The 19,652-nt window shown below is 42.8% G+C and overlaps 1 protein-coding gene across 2 annotated transcripts in view; it reads left to right on the forward strand.

The window, feature by feature from the left end:
* Window positions 1-19,652, forward strand: part of CYFIP1 (cytoplasmic FMR1 interacting protein 1) — a 118,391-nt gene that overhangs the window by 66,031 nt on the left and 32,708 nt on the right. The window contains exons 16-23 of one of the 2 annotated variants that reach the window (XM_027570643.1): window positions 28-181; window positions 1,202-1,358; window positions 2,809-2,905; window positions 4,500-4,576; window positions 4,684-4,792; window positions 6,183-6,302; window positions 8,615-8,814; window positions 14,843-14,930. In XM_027570643.1, coding sequence (XP_027426444.1) covers window positions 28-181; window positions 1,202-1,358; window positions 2,809-2,905; window positions 4,500-4,576; window positions 4,684-4,792; window positions 6,183-6,302; window positions 8,615-8,814; window positions 14,843-14,930 — 1,002 coding nt within the window. The remainder of the gene's footprint in view (window positions 1-27; window positions 182-1,201; window positions 1,359-2,808; window positions 2,906-4,499; window positions 4,577-4,683; window positions 4,793-6,182; window positions 6,303-8,614; window positions 8,815-14,842; window positions 14,931-19,652) is intronic. The other variant, XM_027570645.1, reaches the window with a different exon arrangement.

Raw genomic sequence — 19,652 nt, forward strand, 5'->3', positions numbered from 1 at the left:
CCACAAATGTTTCCTTGGATAATGCAGCTTTACATGGTGAGAACCATGCTAGAGTCCCTCATTGCAGACAAAAGTGGTTCCAAGAAAACCTTGAGAAGTAGCCTTGAGGGGCCCACCATATTGGACATAGAAAAATTTCATCGAGAGTCATTCTTCTACACTCACTTGATAAATTTCAGTGGTAAGAGATACTGCTGACCAGCGTCTGGCCCAGCATGTTCTAACATTGCTAACACCGTCTAGACTGCTTCCGCTGACCATCCCCTGCTGTGGTCCCCTCACACACCCAGACGGTGACCTGTGTTGTAACCTTCGTGATATTCCCTCACCTGTCGCTTTAAATGTGGCGTGGCCCTTAGAAGGATGAGGGCCATGGGCCCGTGGCTGGCTCTGTGACTTGAATGCAGTCTTTATAACCCATGTGAGGTCAGAAACAGAGACGAATGTAATCTGTCATGTGGCTTGAGAACAGTGATAAGTATCAGATAGTGATAAGTGATAAGTATAAGATAGTGTTAAGTATCAGAAACAGCCCCCACGAGCAGTGATGTGTGGAAGATGGCAGTCACCTTGACCAGGGCGCTGGGTGGATACCCTTGTCATTGTGGAGTCCATGTTTATTCTGGTGCTGCAGCAGCTTGCTCAGAGCAGGAAGCTTCTATCTTGGCTGCAGGTGCTGCCGGTTTGGAGTAAATAGCAAGGCTTTTGTTTTTCACTTGTCAAATGATGGACACATTTTTTTTTCATTTGTTTCTATTTTACATTAGATAAACTTGTACTGAATATGCATATAATGCTGTATCTTTATCCTAAGTAAAATAACATGGTTTTTATTTTTCCTTTTAAAAAGGACATTTTTCCCCCTCCCAATCCCTCAAAGAAGCTCACAGGGTTGACAAGGTTCCATTGGTGGGTGGTCATGTCCGTGCCAGACCAGCAGGGGAAAGATGCTGACTCTGTTCTTTTTGTGAGAGAGAATGTGCACGGTCTAGGGTGGCTTTGCTTGCAGCCACATCGTGGTTGTCTCATCTCTGGTGTGAGGTGCCATATCACCCCTCCCTGCTCACGTCCACTCCTGCATGGCTCAGGGCTGAGATTGAAGGAGCCGGCACCTCGCACATGCCTCTCCCTGTCCTAGATCGTCCTGCTGAGTTTTTTCTGCTTGCAGAAGATTAACATGATATCATTTGAATCCTTCAAGAAACACTCCAGCAGTGCTGTGACCTTTCACAGTTGTGGTTCCGAGAGTTCTTTCTGGAACTGACAATGGGCAGGAGGATCCAGTTCCCTATTGAGATGTCCATGCCCTGGATCCTGACAGACCACATCCTGGAGACCAAGGAGGCGTCAATGATGGAGTGAGTACCCTGTGGCCGTGTCTTAGCTCTTTGTGATGACCAGGGTCCTTGGTGGCATTTGGGAGCTGGGAGATGGAGGAGGGGTTGGGCTGTTTTCAGCACTTCATTTGAAGTTGTCATACTTGGGGTAAGACTTCAGAGATTAATACAAGTAACGGGTTTCTTGGCTTTAGACTAAAATCAGGAACTCAGGCAGCAGAAGTCACTAAGTCCCACCGTGTCAGGTACTAGTGAGGCCCTGGGGGCTCAGCTAGGGTCAGCAAAAGGAGAGGTGGCCTAGCCTCTCATGTGGCACAGCCTCTGAGCCAGATGAATTTGGGAGGGGAAATATTAATTGAATAGCTTTCTTTTGAAGTGAGGGCTCAAGGCCAGGGTAGGGGGTGGGAGACTTTCAAAATAGGAGGTTCCTGCAGGTAAAGTAATAGGAAAGGGGTATGTCTTGTGAACAGACTGGGGACTGACCCAACAGGTTCTTCGGCACACAGAGCAAATGTATCACACCTTGTCTTTGCCTGTGCACATCAGTTCTTATGTGGTGGTCAGGAGGATGGCCTTCCACTTTCTCTGGAGTGGCAGTAACATCTGTTCTGCAGCACCAGAGAGGGGATAAGGAGCATGGAGATCTAATGCAGAGGCCTTGGCGTGCCTCTGTGTTGTGTCTTTGGAGTTGAGCTTGGCCCCATGGCTTACACAGCCTTCCTGCTGTGAGGTGGAAGCGACCTTGTACCTCAGAGGGACCTTACCACTGGAGGAGACTGCTGGCTGCTGCCTTTTGTCCAAATACGGGGCTAGGGGAGAGGGGCTTTTGGCCATGCTGGACATGGTTGTGGTCAGCTGTGGAACCCAGGATCTTCATATGTTTTTCTTATTAAGTCCGACAGTTCATTCTTAGAAATAAGAAAATAACTTGTTTTGTGGTTATAAAAAATATTGTATTCTGTGGTGAAAAACTTTGAAACATAAATAAGTGAGAAGATGATGTTACAGGAAGCCCTTGTGGACCCACCCGGGGCCCTGGGCCTGGCCTTAGTAAGTGTGTCCCATCCGTGGGATCGTCTGGCTTGGTCCATTAGGGCCCTTGGCAGGGACCCCATTTGGTGTCTGAAGTAAGAGATTGTTTTTCCTCATGTGAGATGTCAACAGTGAATGTTAAGGGACGCCTGGGTTGGCTCAGTTGTTGGGCATCTGCCTTCGGCTCGGGTCATGATCCCAGGGTCCTGGGATCGAGCCCCGCATCAGGCTCCCTGCTCAGCGGGAAGCCTGCTTCTCCCTCTCCCATTCCCCGTTTGTGTTCCCTCTCTCGCTGTGTCTCTCTCTGTCAAATAAATAAATAAAATCTTAAAAAAAAAAACAAAACAACAATGAATGTTAAATTTCGCCTGGAGCGTGGGATGTGAGAGCCAAGAAGCCCCTTGGGGAAGGCTGGGCTGACCATTTGCCCCCTCTGCAGGTACGTCCTGTACTCCCTGGACCTGTACAATGACAGCGCACACTATGCCCTCACCAGGTTCAACAAGCAGTTTCTCTACGATGAAATTGAGGCAGAGGTGAGGGCCTAGGCACCTTTAACAAACTTTAATTTCCTTTTTCTCTGAGTATTAGAGGAAGCAAATTTTCTTTATAATACAAGGAGGTTTAAACAATAGAATGAACTTTTGAAATAAACATTTTGGAGTGAACCCTTCTATCTGCATCTACACATGTGATGATTGGGGTCTTATAACATTAAGACTTGACTGCATGTCATAAGCACCTCTGTATCCTCACCTGTCTTCTGTTATGAACACAATTTAAACCAACCCTTATTTTATTTCTTTCATTTTAGCTTTTTATTTTTGCATATTGGGAGTGATGCTTTGATGAACTTCCTTGCACCTAATTTTTTAGCTGCGTTTGATTATTTTTTGAGGACAGATTCCTACAAGTGGAACTATTAAATCTGTGTGCATGCAGCTAAGGAGATAAATCTTATTTTGTAGCTTAAGATTTAAGAGCATTTAAACTCAACAAATTTCACTGTGCATCTAGATGTCCTTCTCTGCCTCCTCACAGAGACACTAGAAAGTGCTTCTTCAGGGAGATAAAGGCTCCTGGGCCATGTAGGGTAGGCATACGGCAGAGACCTGCAGGTCCTGGGGTGGCTCCTCTTTGAGCACATAGTGTCCTTATCAGAGTTCTAGGTGGGGAGGCTAACCCCATTTGCAAGGGAAGATACAGTTTTGGGGCTGGAGTCACAAGGCTGTGTCCATCCTATGTCTCCTCCCCGACCTCAGTGCCCAGAGCAGCCGGCCATGTTCCAGGGGAGGCCACATGTGGCCCCTGGGATACACAGCCCGGTGGCAGGAGCAGAACCCAAAGGCAGTGCATATTAACCACTGGGAACACATGTTGAAGAGAGACTTTTTCATAATCCTTTGCCTTTAAGAGACAGGGAGCATTTTTCTCCATCAGTAAGAGAGGTTCTGATAGAATTTTCAGTGGCTGTGTAGTAGTCACTCCTGGCCACACCAGGATATATTTAATCTGTTGTTTTTAGACAATGAGGTTGTTTCTTGTTTCTCTTTTCTAATAAGAGAGCCTTTGTTAGTTGCCTTAACAAAAGATTTTCTTTTAACTTTATATTCCCAGAACGTATTCATTTTATAACTGGAAGTTTGTACCTTTTGACCACTTTCACCCATTTTGCCCATCCCTACCTACCCCTGCCTCTGGAACCACCAGTCTGTTCTCTATGCATTTGTTTTGTTGTTGTTTTTAAGATTCCACATATAAGTGAGATTGTACAGTATTTGTCTTTGTCTGACTTATTTCAGTGAGCATAATGCCCTCAGGGTCCATCCATGTAGTTGCAAATGGCAGGATTTCCTTTTTTATGACTGAGTAATATTCATGTGTGTGTGTCACAATTCTGTATATGTTTATCCATCAGTGGACACTTAGGTTGCTTCCATGTCTTGGCTCTTGTAAATAATGCTGCTGTAAACATGGGGGTGCATATATCTTTTCAAGTTAGTATGTTCAATTTTTTTGGTTAAATACCTAGAAATGGAATTTGGTGGATCAAGAGTGTTTTTTTTTCCTCAATTGTCTTATTTGATCTTTAGGAAATAAAAATCTAATATATGCTTTCTTTTTCTTCAGGTGAATCTATGCTTTGACCAATTTGTTTATAAGCTGGCAGACCAGATATTTGCATATTATAAGGTTATGGCAGGAAGGTGAGTCTATGGTTTATGATTGGGACATGAAATCTTGGGTAACTTGATCTGACATTTCCATTAAAATTCACAGCATATGAGAAGTGTCTTCTCTTCTTCCATACTAGTTTGCTTCTTGATAAACGTTTACGATCAGAATGCAAGAATCAGGGAGCAACGATTCATCTCCCGCCATCTAACCGCTATGAGACACTGCTTAAGCAGAGGCATGTGCAGGTGAGTCAGACCTCTCCAGGGCATGGTGAGGCAGGGAGCTGGTATTGGCATGGTGAGGTTTTCTGAGAGTTCACTGGGTTTTAATAGATGTCAGTATGTTCTGTGACTGTGGCCACATCCTTATAAAGTGTTGAAAAAAAATTTTTTAAAAGATTTTATTTATGTATTTAACAGAGAGAGACACGGCGAGAGAGGGAACACAAGCCGGGGGAGTGGGAGAGGGAGAAGCAGGCTTCCCGCCGAGCAGGGAGCCTGATGCGGGGCTCCATCCCAGGGCCCTGAGATCATGACCTGAACCGAAGGCAGACACTTAACGACTGAGACACCCAGGCGCCCTGAAGTGTTGAAATTTTAAAAACAATTTCTTTTGGATACCCTGAAACCCAAAGGGAAGACTTGCAGCACTCTGCACCCCACCCTGCTCTGGCTCCCAGGGGAAGGCATGGCCCCAGAGGGCTTGGGTCCTCTCCAAGAGCCCAAAAGTTAGAACTTTTTAAAAGAATGAAGGTGAGAAACATTTGTCAGCTGAGTGTTAAAGAGGAGCTTTTTCTTGGCTAGCACAAAGAATAAAAAGTACAGTGCTTATTTTTTGTTTCCTTACAAACTATATATATGTCATAAATTAGGAAAATACAGAAAACTATAAGGAAAATTCCGTTTAATTCTACAGATAATCACCATTCATATTTTGAGACATTTCCACCAGGATTTTGTCCATATTTTTGTTACTGAAATGATATTGAGGGACACATATATTGTTAGGACTCTGAAATAGAGAGTGAATAATTTTCTCTTACTCATTGTTGTAACACTGTGGAGGTTAGGCATGCACAGCCTGCTCCGTGGTGGCCCTGATGGTCCTGAACAGCATTATGAGGCGCATCTTCAGTGACAAACCCAGATTCTCCAGGGTGTTTGGTGAAACTTGGGGTTTCTGTCCGTGACATAAGCGTAAGTTCAATGCAAAGGATGATAATACAAAAGTCCTTTATGGTTTTGACTTGTAGAAATTTCCGCTCCAGGAAAGTAGGGTATTTGATCATGACACCTATATATATTATTTGATCTAAAATGTTTACATTTTGTATATTATTTGTTTGCCTTATCTTTTGGAATTGGATTCTGGGAGAATGAATATATATATATATATATATATATATATTTTTTTTTTTTTTTTTAAGATTTTTATTTATTTGAGAGAGAGAACACGAGCCAGGGGAGGGGCAGAGAAGCAGACTCCCCACTGAGCAGGGAGCCCAACATGGGACTCGATCCCAGGACTCTGGGATCATGACCTGAGCCAAAGGCAGACGCTTAACCGACTGAGCCACCCAGGCACCCTTGTTTGTTTTTTATTGTTCATTCTTTTTTTCCTTTCTCCTTCTTCCAGCTCCTAGGCAGATCCATAGACCTTAATCGCCTGATTACTCAGCGTGTCTCAGCAGCCATGTATAAGTCTCTGGAACTGGCTATTGGACGATTTGAAAGTGAAGACCTGACATCAATAGTTGTAAGTGTAAGAACCTTTTGTCAGGTTCAGCAGATTTGTGGAAAACTGGTTACAAGGATTGGAGCTAATTTTAATTGTGTCCTTACTGATAAATTGAACCAATAGTAGGTTCATTTTTTGCATAGGAAGCAAAAGGTATGCACTGAACAAGCGTGGCCTATCCTGTCGTTTTTTTAGTGTCTGCTCTTAGTAGTCACAATTGTAAATTTTCAAAGAAGTAATCCTAACCTTGAATAAGTTACACCTAACTATGGCAAGAGAATAAAAGAAGGAAAATTTTAAAAATCAAAAAGAACACAGAAAAAGTATTTGAAAGAAAATGATACAGAAGATGGACAATGAGGATCTAACAAACATAGAGGGAACATACATATCATAAAGAAAAACATATCATAGAGAAAAACCAAAGCAACAGGGTGGAACAAATATTAAAAGTTGTATTTCAAGAAAACATTGATAGAATTTAAGACATGCTTTTATGAACAATAGTCACACTATGGAGAGAGCCCAAATGTCCATTGACTGATGAATGGATAAAGAAGATGTAGTCTGAATTCACAATGGAATATTACTCAGCCATCAAAAAAATATGAAATCTTGTCATTTGCAGTGGTGTGGATGGAGCTAGAGTATATTATACTAAGTGAAATAAGTCAGTCAGAGAAAGACAAATGCCATATGATCTCACTCATATGTGGAATTTAAGGCAGAAAATAGATGAACATAAGGGAAGGGGGAAAAGAAAAAAAGGAGAGAGGGAAACAAACCAGGAGAGATTGAACGATAGAGAACAAACAGGGTTGATGGAGGGAGGTGGGTGGGGGATGGGCTAGATGGGTGATGGGCATTAAGGAGGGTACTTGTTAGGATGAGTACTGGGTGTTGTATGCAGGTGATGAATCACTGAATTTTACTCCAGAAGCCAATATTGCACCGTATGTTAACCACCTAAAATTTATTTATTTATTTAATTTTAAATTTTTTTTTTTTTTTTAAGATTTTATTTATTTAGTTGACAGAGAGAGAGACACAGCGAGAGAGGGAACACAAGCAGGGGGAGTGGGAGAGGGAGAAGTAGGCTTCCCGCCTAGCAGAGAGCCCAATGCAGGGCTCGATCCCAGGACCCTGGGACCGTGACCTGAGCTGAAGGCAGACACTTAACAACTGAGCCACCCAGGTGCCCCAACCACCTAAAATTTAAATGAAGAGAATTTATATATTAAAAAAATCAAGACATGTTATAAAATATATATTAAAAGCCTATGGCATGTGCCTGGGAAAACTGACCCAAAGTGGCCAACACCAAGGAATATTGCAGGAAAAGTATTAGACTTTAAAGGAAAAGAAAAAATCCTCTGGATATCTGAGTAGAGTGATCGGAGAAAGAAAATTTGTCCTCAGAGCTTTGCCCATAGCAGTTCATGCCAGAAGCCAAGGAAAGGAAGTATGAATTAAGGATTTTGTGACAAGCCAAATAGATCTTCCAAGAATAAAGTCTGCAAATGGTAGTGAAGATGTAAGAACTCAGGGAAGATTGTTCATTCCTAGAGATGCAGCTTTGGGTAGAACAAGAGAGGCCTCAGTGAGTGGTGGGCATGAACAACTCAGGTTTGAGCATCTCCACATAGGATGAGCAGTGCTTCTCATATTCTTCCACAGAATTATATTATTGACATGGATATCTTACATTCTTTGTCTTCATACTTGATTTTTTAAATCTGGTGTGTAACTCATATGCACAGTGCATCTCAGTTTGGACCAGCCACATCTCATTGCCCTATGTGGCTAGTGGATGCTGCAGTAGATAGCACAGACCTAGGCATCTTTATGAGCAAACTCTGAAAGCTTGGAAGGCCATCTGTGAATGTGCTTGCTGACTGCTACATAGCCGTGCTTTTGAATAATACCAGGCACGTTAGGCTGACTCAAGTTGATGCCTGAGGACCCAGTGCTCCAGCAAGGGTGGGGGTGGTCTGGGCCCTGTGGGTGGGCCCAGGGGTGGGGTCAAGGCAGAGGTGACCTTCAGTGGTGAAAGAATGATGGCCCTGTGGGGGTGACCACAGTAAGGAGGGCTATTTCAAAGGCAGTGGAGAGGACATAATGAATTTAGGTATAAGAAGCAAGCTCCTGTGACCTACTAGACCCCCACTGTGTGTATTCTTGGCCTAGCGCACCATCCTCACCTCTGTGTGTCCTGCTGTCTTCTGCCTACTCTGCCCTGCCCCCAACCATGGCACTGCTCATGTGGGGAATCAAGGCCACTGTGCTGGGCCCATTTCTGTCCTCACACCCCTGTCTTTGTGGTCCTGTAGGAGTTGGATGGCCTTTTGGAAATCAACCGCATGACCCACAAGCTGCTAAGCAGGTACCTGACACTGGATAGCTTTGATGCCATGTTCCGGGAGGCCAACCACAATGTGTCAGCGCCCTATGGGAGAATCACCCTCCATGTCTTCTGGGAACTCAACTATGACTTCCTGCCCAACTACTGTTACAATGGCTCCACCAACCGGTGAGCGTGCCACCTCATGGATGGTTCTGGATGCCCTTGCCAAAGGGTTCCTGAATGGGATGATCTCAGGGTCTTCACATTGTCCACTAGGTTGCTGTCTCCTCCCCTGTTCCCTATCATTTCTCATGTCCAGGTATTCAGGCCCCCCTAGTCTCCTCTTTTTTGGAAGTGTAGCCCTAGATCAGCCCCTGGGCATGTCTTACAGCTTTGCATGTGGAAACTGCACAGCAGGCTGGGGTACCTGTCTGGGGCAGTTGCTTGTAGCTCAGAGCTTGATCTCATGGTGCATGTGGATACCAGCTCCAGGGTCTGTACCACCCACACAGTTGTAAGTCTGCCTCTGCCTGATGTTGGGATGTAGTCACTGACTCTACTTTTCATCCATTCTGGGATGTTGGGGTGTATAAAGATCCATCAGTTAGCCACCCTCTCACCCACCTACCCTTTGCTACTATGTTGAACAGCACGGAGTGGCAAGTTAGGTGAGTGGCATGGTTGACAGCAGCACTTCCATGTGGTTCAGCCCCATGGTATGGCCCAGATCCAAGGCAGGCCTTGGCCTCTGTACGCTGGGCAGCCACCTGTCTGCGGTTTGTCCCATGTGCCCTTAGTTCAGCTCCTGCTCCCTGTGAGCACATGCCAGGGACGTGTGTGTACATGTGTGTGTGCTTGTGTGTGTTATGACCACTTTTTAAAAATCATTGTCTTCGACTTTCCTACTGGATCTCAGCATCCCATTGTGTATTGGCTGAATTGTTACTGACTTTCAGACCCAGAGTTTTGTGTCTCAAGGAGGTGATGAGCTCTAGAACTGAGGACAGAAGGGAGGCCCTCCTGTAGTCTGACCAGGCGTGCTGTTGCCATTATCTGTTCAGGACCCCAAGGTTAGATTTCCTTGTGGGGAGGCAGGCCTGTTCCCAGGTGCATGGGACTAGGCCATCAGACTGGTCCTGGATGGCTGACGCCTGTCCCCAGCAATGGTAGAGACGTGGCCATGGCTTCCAGAGCCACGGGTGGAGGAGCCCTGGTCAACCTCCTCCAGTGAAGGGGCTTCTGGGCCTGGCTGGGCACAGTCCACCAGAACCAGACTTTACCGACTGCTCATCTCTGTTTAATTCTTTTAAGATGCCCAGTTTCCTGAAGTAGGTATCTTTCAAGTTGTTACAGAGTCTGAATTAACTGAAAAAATATTTTTTTACATATTATAATCATAATTATAGAAAAACTAGAAATCATATATACAGATATGAGGAGGAAAATAATTAGTCCCTAGAGATTTCTCTCATCAAAAAATGGGTCTTCTACAGTTTTTGCCATCCAGTCAGATATACATATATATTTTTTTATTTTGCCAAAATGGGTGTTATTAGGAATAGTGTTATATACATATTCTTATTCCAAGTGATAGAGAACAAGAAGGGTCATTCTGTGTTAGGGTATAAATATGCTTTTCTGCCTCTGAAGAAAAGTCATGGCTGATGCTTGTAGGACCAAAGAGTTGTTTTGGTTGGTCCATTTGGAACCTTTGGAATTAATTTGTTACCTTTCCTTAAATTGTTTTGCCTCATCTGGGGTCTCCGAAGGTGACATACAACAGAACCCCGCTATCAGTGGGCTGGAAAAAGGTGTTACGGTGAGGTCGGAATCGGGCAACACAAGGAGTTGTGATTTTTTTTTGTACTGTTTTACATTATAATTTTTTTAATTATCTGGCATTTTGTCACCCTTTAAGGGATTTCCCAGAGATCTTGCAAAAGGAGTAATTAAAGGTGTTCCCTAGAGCCTCCTTTATGCCTGCTGCACTTGTGTGTAGAGGAACTCTGGAGTCCATATAGCACCCACATGCCCTGGTCTTGGTGATGGTTCGGTGGGCCAACCCCTCAGAAGTGACGTGAGCTATAGAGGAGGGTCAGCATTACATAATAATGAAATGTCAGCATTTGCCATAAACTCTTGTGTTGAATTGCTGTGTTTTCTGAAAGACTTTAGACATCTGAACAAATGTTGGGTGAGGAGTATGGAGTTAGGGAGATGGACCAGATTCTGAGTCCATGCCAGCCAAGGGGGCCCATGTGTGTTCCCTGTTTGGTGTTGTTGACAGAGAACATCCCACCATCCAAGGCTGCCTGGCCTGCAGGCAGCAGGAGTCTGGTTGTCAAAGACAAAGTTGGCAGGGCTCAGGTCAGGACGTTGGTGCTGTGTAACCCAGTGACCTACTGAAGGGTAGAAAACCTTCAGGCATATGCCTTTTATAGGACCCTGGTGGAACTGTCTATCTGAGGAACATTGAGGCATCCAATATATAACTGAGGAGAGCTGCCAAATGGTACCTTAGCCCCAATTTCCTGAGAACACACAGCACAGTGTCAAATGCAAATGACAGCAAGCAGAAGGGACAGCCCTGGGCGCCTTCGTCTATTGTGGCATATTTCTCCCATTGGCCCATGAGGTGCTGTGAACATCCCTGTTTGCAGAGTGAGCACAAAGCCCACGGAGGCTGGGAGTGGGCCCCACCTGTGTTACAGGAGGCTGTTCTGCCCACCAAGGCTCCTGGAGAACTGAACTGGAACCCTGAGCAGACAGACCAAACTGTGCCACCCAGAATTTTAATTCCATACTTGAGGGTTTTCTAAGAGCTGCTTGACGGAAACCAGAACTTAATTTGTTGCTTGGCATATCTACTGATTTTGCTGCTTATTTTTGATTAGGGATTTTGCCTGGTGGCTCTGGGAAATGGTTTAGGGTGGCCTGTGACTTAAATTTAACCTATACAGCTAATCATTGTATGAAAATGCTGTAGCTGTGGAAACAGGCCAACAACTGGGATCAGAGTTAAGCCTCAGAGGGTGGAAGGCCACAGAGGGAGCAGTGTGTTCTCAGTGCAGCGTACCATGAAGCAAAGGGCACTACTTTGTCCCGTTACTGGTGATGTTAACTTCTGCCCCTTTGTTTTTTGGGTTTTTTTTAAAGATTTTATTTATTTATTTGAGAGAGAGAGAATGAGAGAGAGCACGAGAGGGAAGAGGGTCAGAGAGAGAAGCAGACTCCCTGCTGAGCAGGGAGCCCGATGTGGGACTCGGTCCCGGGACTCCAGGATCATGACCTGAGCCGAAGGCAGTCGCTTAACCAACTGAGCCACTCAGGCGCCCAACTTCTGCCCCTTTGTTAGGATGGTGGCTACCAGGTTTCTCTACTGTTAGCACTTATCATTATGGTGGTTGAACAATGATGATTCTCAAACTGCATCATTCCATGGATACATAGTAGTTGGCCTTCTGTTGTATGGGTTAACATTTATTTATTTGTTTAGTATGAGTAAGGACTTGGGGATTCTAACTCAGCATTAAAATCTGTTACTCTCATAATTTGGGTTTTGTGGCTCAAGGTGGCCCCATTTTGGCCAGCGGGAGCCCCTTCTACCTGATTTCTATGTCCTCTGGCTGTCCCCATCATTTTGAAGCACTTCCTGCACCTCAAGAAGTTCCAGGTTCATCTTGTACTTCTCGGGCTCTATCCTTGCAACTTGTCATTTCCACAGGATTCTTTTTACTGGAGAATATTTTAGAACTGGGCTTAATATTTAAAAAGTAAGTCTGGGTATTACTGGGATGTCATTGTTTCTAGACCCTTTTGATGTTCAGAGCTAGGAAGTACCTGACTGTGTACTGTATTAGATTCCTCTAACAAATTATCACAAACCATGGGGCTTCAAACAACAAAAATTTCTTTTCTCACAGTTCTGGAGGCTAGATGTCCAAAATCAGGATGTCAGCAGGGCTGTGCTGGTTCCTCTAAGCCTCTGGGTAGAATCTTCTCTTGCCTCTTCCCAGCTTCTGGTGGTGGCCAGCGATTCTTGGCCTTCCTTAGTGTGCAGCTGTATCGTTCCAATCTCTGCCTCGTTAGACATGAGTGTCTCTCCTCTTAGAAGGACACGAGTCATACTGACTCATTAAGGGCCCGCTCTAGTTCAGTATGACCTCATCTTAACTAATTACATCTGCAATGGCCCTGTTTCTGAATATGATCACGTTCTGAGGTACTGGTAATTAAGACTTCAAATTATCTTTCTGGGGATACAAACCCATAAAGCATGTGTATGCACGGCTTCTCTGTAGCTGTCTACGTATTCTATTCGTGAATTCACACTGGTATCTTCGGTTCCAGTTCAGCACTGGGGGGTCTCATTCTTGTTTTCTCTCTCTCTTTCCATTTTTGTAACTCCCTTCTACACTGAGAATCCTGTTTCATTATTTTTGGTATATTTACTCACTTGCTCAGTTCTAGAAAATGCAGAAAATAGTTTCAAAATTACTAATCCTTCCTACCATGAAACACAAACCTACTAACTGGAATTCAGTATTTGTTTCCACTGTTTTTGTCTTTACATTGAGAATATATGTGTACGTGTATATATATATATGGTATTTAAAAGTTGTTTGGGATAATGGAGTAACAATTAGACAACATTTATGAAAGCACTGTTTTCAGACATTATGTTTCCCCGAGGGAAAGGACACTGAGGAGGTGAGCCCTTTGACTTCCCTGCTGTCTGCCTGGAAGCACTTTCTGGGCCTCATTGCGGAGGGTGGGCATCCCAAGTACAGCCTGGAAGTCTTGTTTGGTGGAAACTGAGGAAGCTGACACAGCTGGAATTGGCAGGGCAGATTTGCAGTATGGAAGAGGGAGCTACATCGTGAAATAGCTCCTGAGATCAACTTGGGGCCCCTTTAGTTTTGCTTGAATATTAAACTGTGTGTGCATCGGGTGGAACTCCGTAAGGATGGACAAAGGGAGCTGTGAGCCAAATAATTCCAAGAGCTGGCACAGAGCTTGGAGCCGTTTGAGGCCCTACCAGCAAGAATGGGAAAGCTCACTTGAATACCCACACATTCGATAGAATTGCCAGAGGACCTGCCTTAGTACTAGCCCTCAGGTGCTGACTGCTGTGCCTCCCTAATTATGAAAGGTTCCCGCTGACTTGAAAACAGTTTAACAGCCTGCCCAAAATAACTCAGCACTTTAAAGGATAACAACAAAATCCAGACACTTGATGCTACGGGCCACTGACCTCCCCTCAGATGTGCATGTTCATTTCATGCACTGGTGGTCTTTTCCCAATTACATCCCTTTTTATTTATTAAAGTGTAATATGTGTCAATCAAGTTCTTCGAATTTAATAATTAGCCACTCCATATAGTTTTCTTAATGATGCTTCTTTATAAAAGTTGTATATTTTAGGGGCACCTGGGTAGCTCAGTCGGTTTAGCGTCTGCCTTCCGCTTAGGTCATGATTCCAAGGTTCGGGGATCAAGCCCCACATCGGGCTCCTGGCTCAGCAGGGAGCTTGCTTCTCCCTCTCTTTCTGCCCCTCCTCCCTGCTTGTGTTCTCTCTGTCTCTGTAAAATGAATAAATAAAATCTTTTTTAAAATTTCGTGTGTTCAGTTGAACACTTTTGATTTGAAAGTATTAGCCAGGTTTGACATGTTTGCTTTAAAAAAGCCAAGCATTTGATTTTCAGTGTCTCCTAATCCATTATCAAGCCACAGTCTTGTGGCTCTATGAGTGTGGTTATAAGCACTCAGGTTGGGCATTCTTCCCATTAGCTTGTAACTAGTGATGTGAGTAACTGGACATGACTGCCTGTATCTGCCTGCCTGAGGTCACTGCCATGGCCAGAGGCCCAGCAAGGCCTGAGTGCTTGGTTGTTACCACTTGTCAAAGGACTGAATTAGTCATGAAATGGTCCTGGTGCCAATAAACCAAACTGTCTCCCAGAGTTTGGAGATTGCTTACCCAGTAGAAGGACCCAGGTGTTCTCACTCTGTTGATGAACTCTGGATACATATATTATACTTGGGAGCATTTATATCTCATGGTATTTGATTTCTTAGAATTTTCCTATGTGATGATTAGATAAATCAGTTAACTGGAAGGAAGATGTAACTGATGGGTAATGGAAAAGTTCTGAATTTTAAAGAACTACCATTAAATTTGTTTTCTTTTTTCTTTTTATCCTTTTTTGTTTAGATTTGTTCGGACAGTATTACCATTTTCTCAAGAATTTCAAAGAGATAAACAGCCTAATGCACAACCCCAGTATTTGCATGGATCAAAGGTAGGTTCTTTTGTGTTTGTGTTGTGATTTTTTAAATTTATAATGAAGCATATTTTCAAGTTTAGTTTAAATTAGGTGAGTGGCAGTGATTTAAATGTATCATGCCGTGTGTGAAATGTTATTGTTTTCTTCCATTAGCACCTTTCTGAAAAGGAATGTAGTGTTGGGACAGCCCTCTGTCCATGTGTTGGGTGTCAGGCTAGGCCTGACCTCATTCCTGGCTCTAAAATAAGTGAGATTGTCAACAGAGTTAAAGGTTTAAAAATATCAAACAAGGAAAGTGTGTGGAATAGGCTCAGAGGCTCATCTATGACACAGGGGCCGGGATATCTTGTCCAGTGGTGATGCCACAAAAGCAGGGGTAAGGTGAGAAGGAACATGCAGAAGAGAGTTGACATCCAGAAACCACAGGCAAGCAGGCAAAGGTCACAGAACACCTGCTGTCTAGTAAGGTGAGACAAGTGTCCAGGCTGAGGGTAGCTGGGTTTGCAACAAATTAAGAGTATTATTAAAGGCTAGTATTGTTAATATTTAAAGCACTCTTATAGTTTCATAAGAAAAAGATAACACTCTATAGTAAAAAGGAGACAGATGTAATGAGCAGATATTTCCCAAAAATGTAGTAAAAAATAGATACTTAGCCTCACCAGTAATTGAAGAAAAATAAACGAGTGCACGTGGGACTGTATGATTCTAGGGGACCATCTGAAATGTTTATCAATATTTAAATGTTCTCAGGGTACTAAATGAGAAAAATGTGCAGCCAAGAATACTTTATCCAGCTAGGCTGTCGTTGAAAATAGAAGGAGTGATAAAAAGCTTCCAGGACAAACTGAAACTAAAAGAATTTGCAATCACCGAACCAACCCTACAAAAAATATTGAAAGGGGTCCTCTAAGCAAAGAGAGAGCCTAAAAGTAACATAGACCAGAAAGGAACACAGACAATATACAGTAACAGTCACCTTACAGGCAATACAGTGGCACTAAATTAATCTCTTTCAATAGTTACTCTGAAAGTAAATGGGCTAAGATGCCCCAATCAAAAGACACAGGGTATCAGACTGGATAAAAAAGGAAGAATCATTGATATGCTATCTGCAAGAGACTCATTTTAGACCCAAAGACACCTCCAGATTTAAAGTGAGGGGATGGAAAACCATTTACCTTGATAATGGACATCAAAAGAAAACTGGGGTGGCAATCCTTGTATCAGACAAATTAGATTTTAAGCCAAAGACTGTAATAAGAGATGAGGAAGGACACTATATCATACTGAAAGGGTCTATCCAACAAGAAGATCTAACAATTTTAAATATTTATGCCCCTAACATGGGAGCAGCCAATTAATAACAAAATCAAAGAAATACATTGACAATAATACAGTAATAGTAGGGGACTTTAACACCCCCCTGACTGAAATGGACAGATCATCTAAGCAAAAGATCAACAAGGAAATAAAGGCTTTAAATGACACACTGGACCAGATGGACTTCACAGATATATTCAGAACATTCCATTCCAAAGCTATAGAATACACATTCTTCTCTAGTGCCCATGGAACATTCTCCAGAATAGATCACATCCTGGGTCATAAATCAGGTCTCACCCAGTACCCGAAGGTTAGGATCATTCCCTGCATATTTTCAGACCACAGTGCTTTGAAACTAGAACTCAACCACAAGAGGAAAGTCGGAAAGAACTCAAATACATGGAGGCTAAACAGCATCCTACTAAAGAATGAAGGAGTCAACCAGGAAATAAAAGAATTTAAAAAATTCATGGAAACGAATGAAAATGAGAACACAACTGTTCAATATCTTTGGGATGCCACAAAGTCGTCCTCCTATATAGCAATACAAGTCTTTCTCAAGAAACAAGAAAGGTCTCAAATACACAACCTAACCCTACACCTAAAGGAGCTGGAGAGAAGAGAGTAAATAAAGCCTAAACCCAGCAGGAGAAGAGAAATAATAAAGATCAGAGCAGAAATCAATGAAATAGAAACCAAAAGAACAGTGGAACAGATCAACGAAAATAGGAGCTGGTTCTTTGAAAGAATCAATAAGATCGATAAACTTCTGGCCAGAATTATCAAAAAGAAAAGAGAAAGGACCCAAATAAATAAAATCATGAATGAAAGAGGAGAGATCACAACCAATACCAAAGAAATACAAACGATTATAAGAACATATTATGAGCAACTATATGCCAGCAAATGAGACACTCTGGAAGAAATGGATGTGTTCCTAGAGACATATAAAATACCAAAACTGAACCAGGAAGAAATAAAAAACCTAAAGAGACCCATAACCAGTAAGGAAATTGAAGCAGTAATCAAAAATCTCCCAACAAACAAGACCCCAGGGCCAGATGGCTTCCCAGAGGAATTCTACCAAACATTTCAAGAAGAATTAATACCTATTCTTCTGAATCTGTTCCGAAAAATAGAAATGGAAGGAAAACTTCCAAACTCATTTTATGAGGTCAGCATTACCTTGATCTCCAAACCAGACAAAGACCCCACCAAAAAGGATAATTACAGACCAATATCCTTGATGAACATGGATGCAAAAATTTTCACCAAAATACCAGCCAATAGGATGCAAAAGTTCATTAAAAGGATTATTCACCACGACCAAGTGGGATTTATCCCTGGGCTGCAAGTTTGGTTCAACATTTGCAAATCAATCAATGTTACACAATACATTAATAAAAGGACAAGAACCATATGATTCTCTTAGTAGATTCAGAAAAAGCGTTTAACAACATACAACATCCTTTCGTGATTAAAACTCTTCACAGTGTAAGGATAGAGGGTACATACCTCAGTATCGTAAAAGCCATCTCTGAAAAAGCCATCTCATTCATTGAGAATGAATATCATTCTCAATGGGGAAAAACTGAGGCTTTCCCCCTAAGGTCAGGAACACAGCAAGGATGTCCACTATCACCACTGCTGTTCCACATAGTACTAGGACTCCTAGCCTCAGCAATCAGACAACAAAAAGAAAGAAAAGGCATCCGAATCAGCAAAGAAGGAGTCAAACTCTCACTCTTTGCCAATGATATGATACTTTATGTGTAAAACCCAAAAGACTGCACCCCAAAACTGCTAGAACTCATACAGGAATTCAGTAAAGTGGCAGGATATAAAATCAATGCACAGAAATCAGTTGTATCTCTATACACAAACAACAAGACAAAAGAAAAAGAAATTAAGGAATCGATTCCATTTACAGTTGCACCCAAAACCATAAGATGCCTAGGAATAAATCTAACCAAAGAGGCAAAGGATCTATACTCAGAAAACTATAAAATACTCATGAAAGAAATTGAGGAAGACACAAAGAAATGGAAAAACGTTCCATGCTCATGGATTGGAAGAACAAATATCGTGAAAATGTCTGTGCTACCTAGAACAGTCTACACATTCAATGCCATACCTATCAAAATACCATCAACTTTGTTCACAGAAATGGAACAAATAACCCTAAAATTTGTATGGAACCAGAAAAGACCCCGAATATCCAGAGGAATGTTGAAAAAGAAAACCAAAGCTGGTGGCATCACAATTCCGGACTTCAGGCTCTATTACAAAGCTGTCATCATCAAGACAGTATGGTACTGGCAGAAAAACAGATGCATAGATCAATGGAACAGAATAGAGAACTCAGACGTGAACTCTCAACTCTATGGTCAACTAATCTTCGACAAAGCAGGAAAGACTGTCCAATGGAAACAAGACAGTCCCTTCAACAAATGGTGTTGGGACTGTTGGACAGCCACATGCAGAAATATGAAACTGGACCATTTCCTTACACCATACGTAAAAATAGAATCAAAATGGATGAAAGACTAAATGTGCGACAGGAATCCATCAAAATCCTTGAGGAGAACACAAGCAGCAACCTATTTGATCTCAGCCGCAGCAACTTCTTCCTAGACACATTACCAAAGGCAAGGGAAGCAAGGACAAAAATGAACTATTGGGACTTCATCAAGATAAAAAGCTTTTGCAGAGCAAAGGAAACAGTCAACAAAACCAAAAGACAACTGACAGGAGAAGATATTTGCAAATGACAATCAGATAAAGGGCTAGTATCCAAAATCTATAAAGAACTTATCAAACTCAACACCCAAGGAACAAATAATCCAATCAGGAGATGGGCAGAAGACATGAACAGACATTTCTGCAAAGAAGACATCCAAATGGTCAACAGACACATGAAAAAGTGCTCAACCTCATTCGGCATCAGGGAAATCCAAATCAAAACCACAACAGGTGGTATCTACCACCTCACACCAGGTAGAATGGCTACAATTAACAATTCAGGAAAAGACAGATGTTGGCGAGGATGCGGAGAGAGGGGAACCCTCCTACACTGTTGGTGGGAATGCAAGGTGGCGCAGCCATTCTGGAAAACAGTATGGATGTTCCTCAAAAAGTTGAAAATAGAGCTGCCCTATGATCCACCAATTGCACTACTGGGTATTTACCCCAAAGATACAATTGTAGTGATCCGAAGGGGTCCCTGCACCGCAGTGTTTATAGTAGCAATGTCCACAATATCCAAACTATGGAAAGAGGCCAGATGTCCATCAACAGATGAATGGATAAAGAAGAGGTGGTGTATATAACAGTGGAATAGTATGCAGCCATCAAAAAATTGAAATCTTGCCATTTGCAATGACATGGGGATGGAACTAGAGGGTATTATGC

The sequence above is a fragment of the Zalophus californianus genome, chromosome 6, assembly GCF_009762305.2.
Source record: "Zalophus californianus isolate mZalCal1 chromosome 6, mZalCal1.pri.v2, whole genome shotgun sequence".
NCBI classification, from domain to species: Eukaryota; Metazoa; Chordata; class Mammalia; order Carnivora; family Otariidae; genus Zalophus; species Zalophus californianus.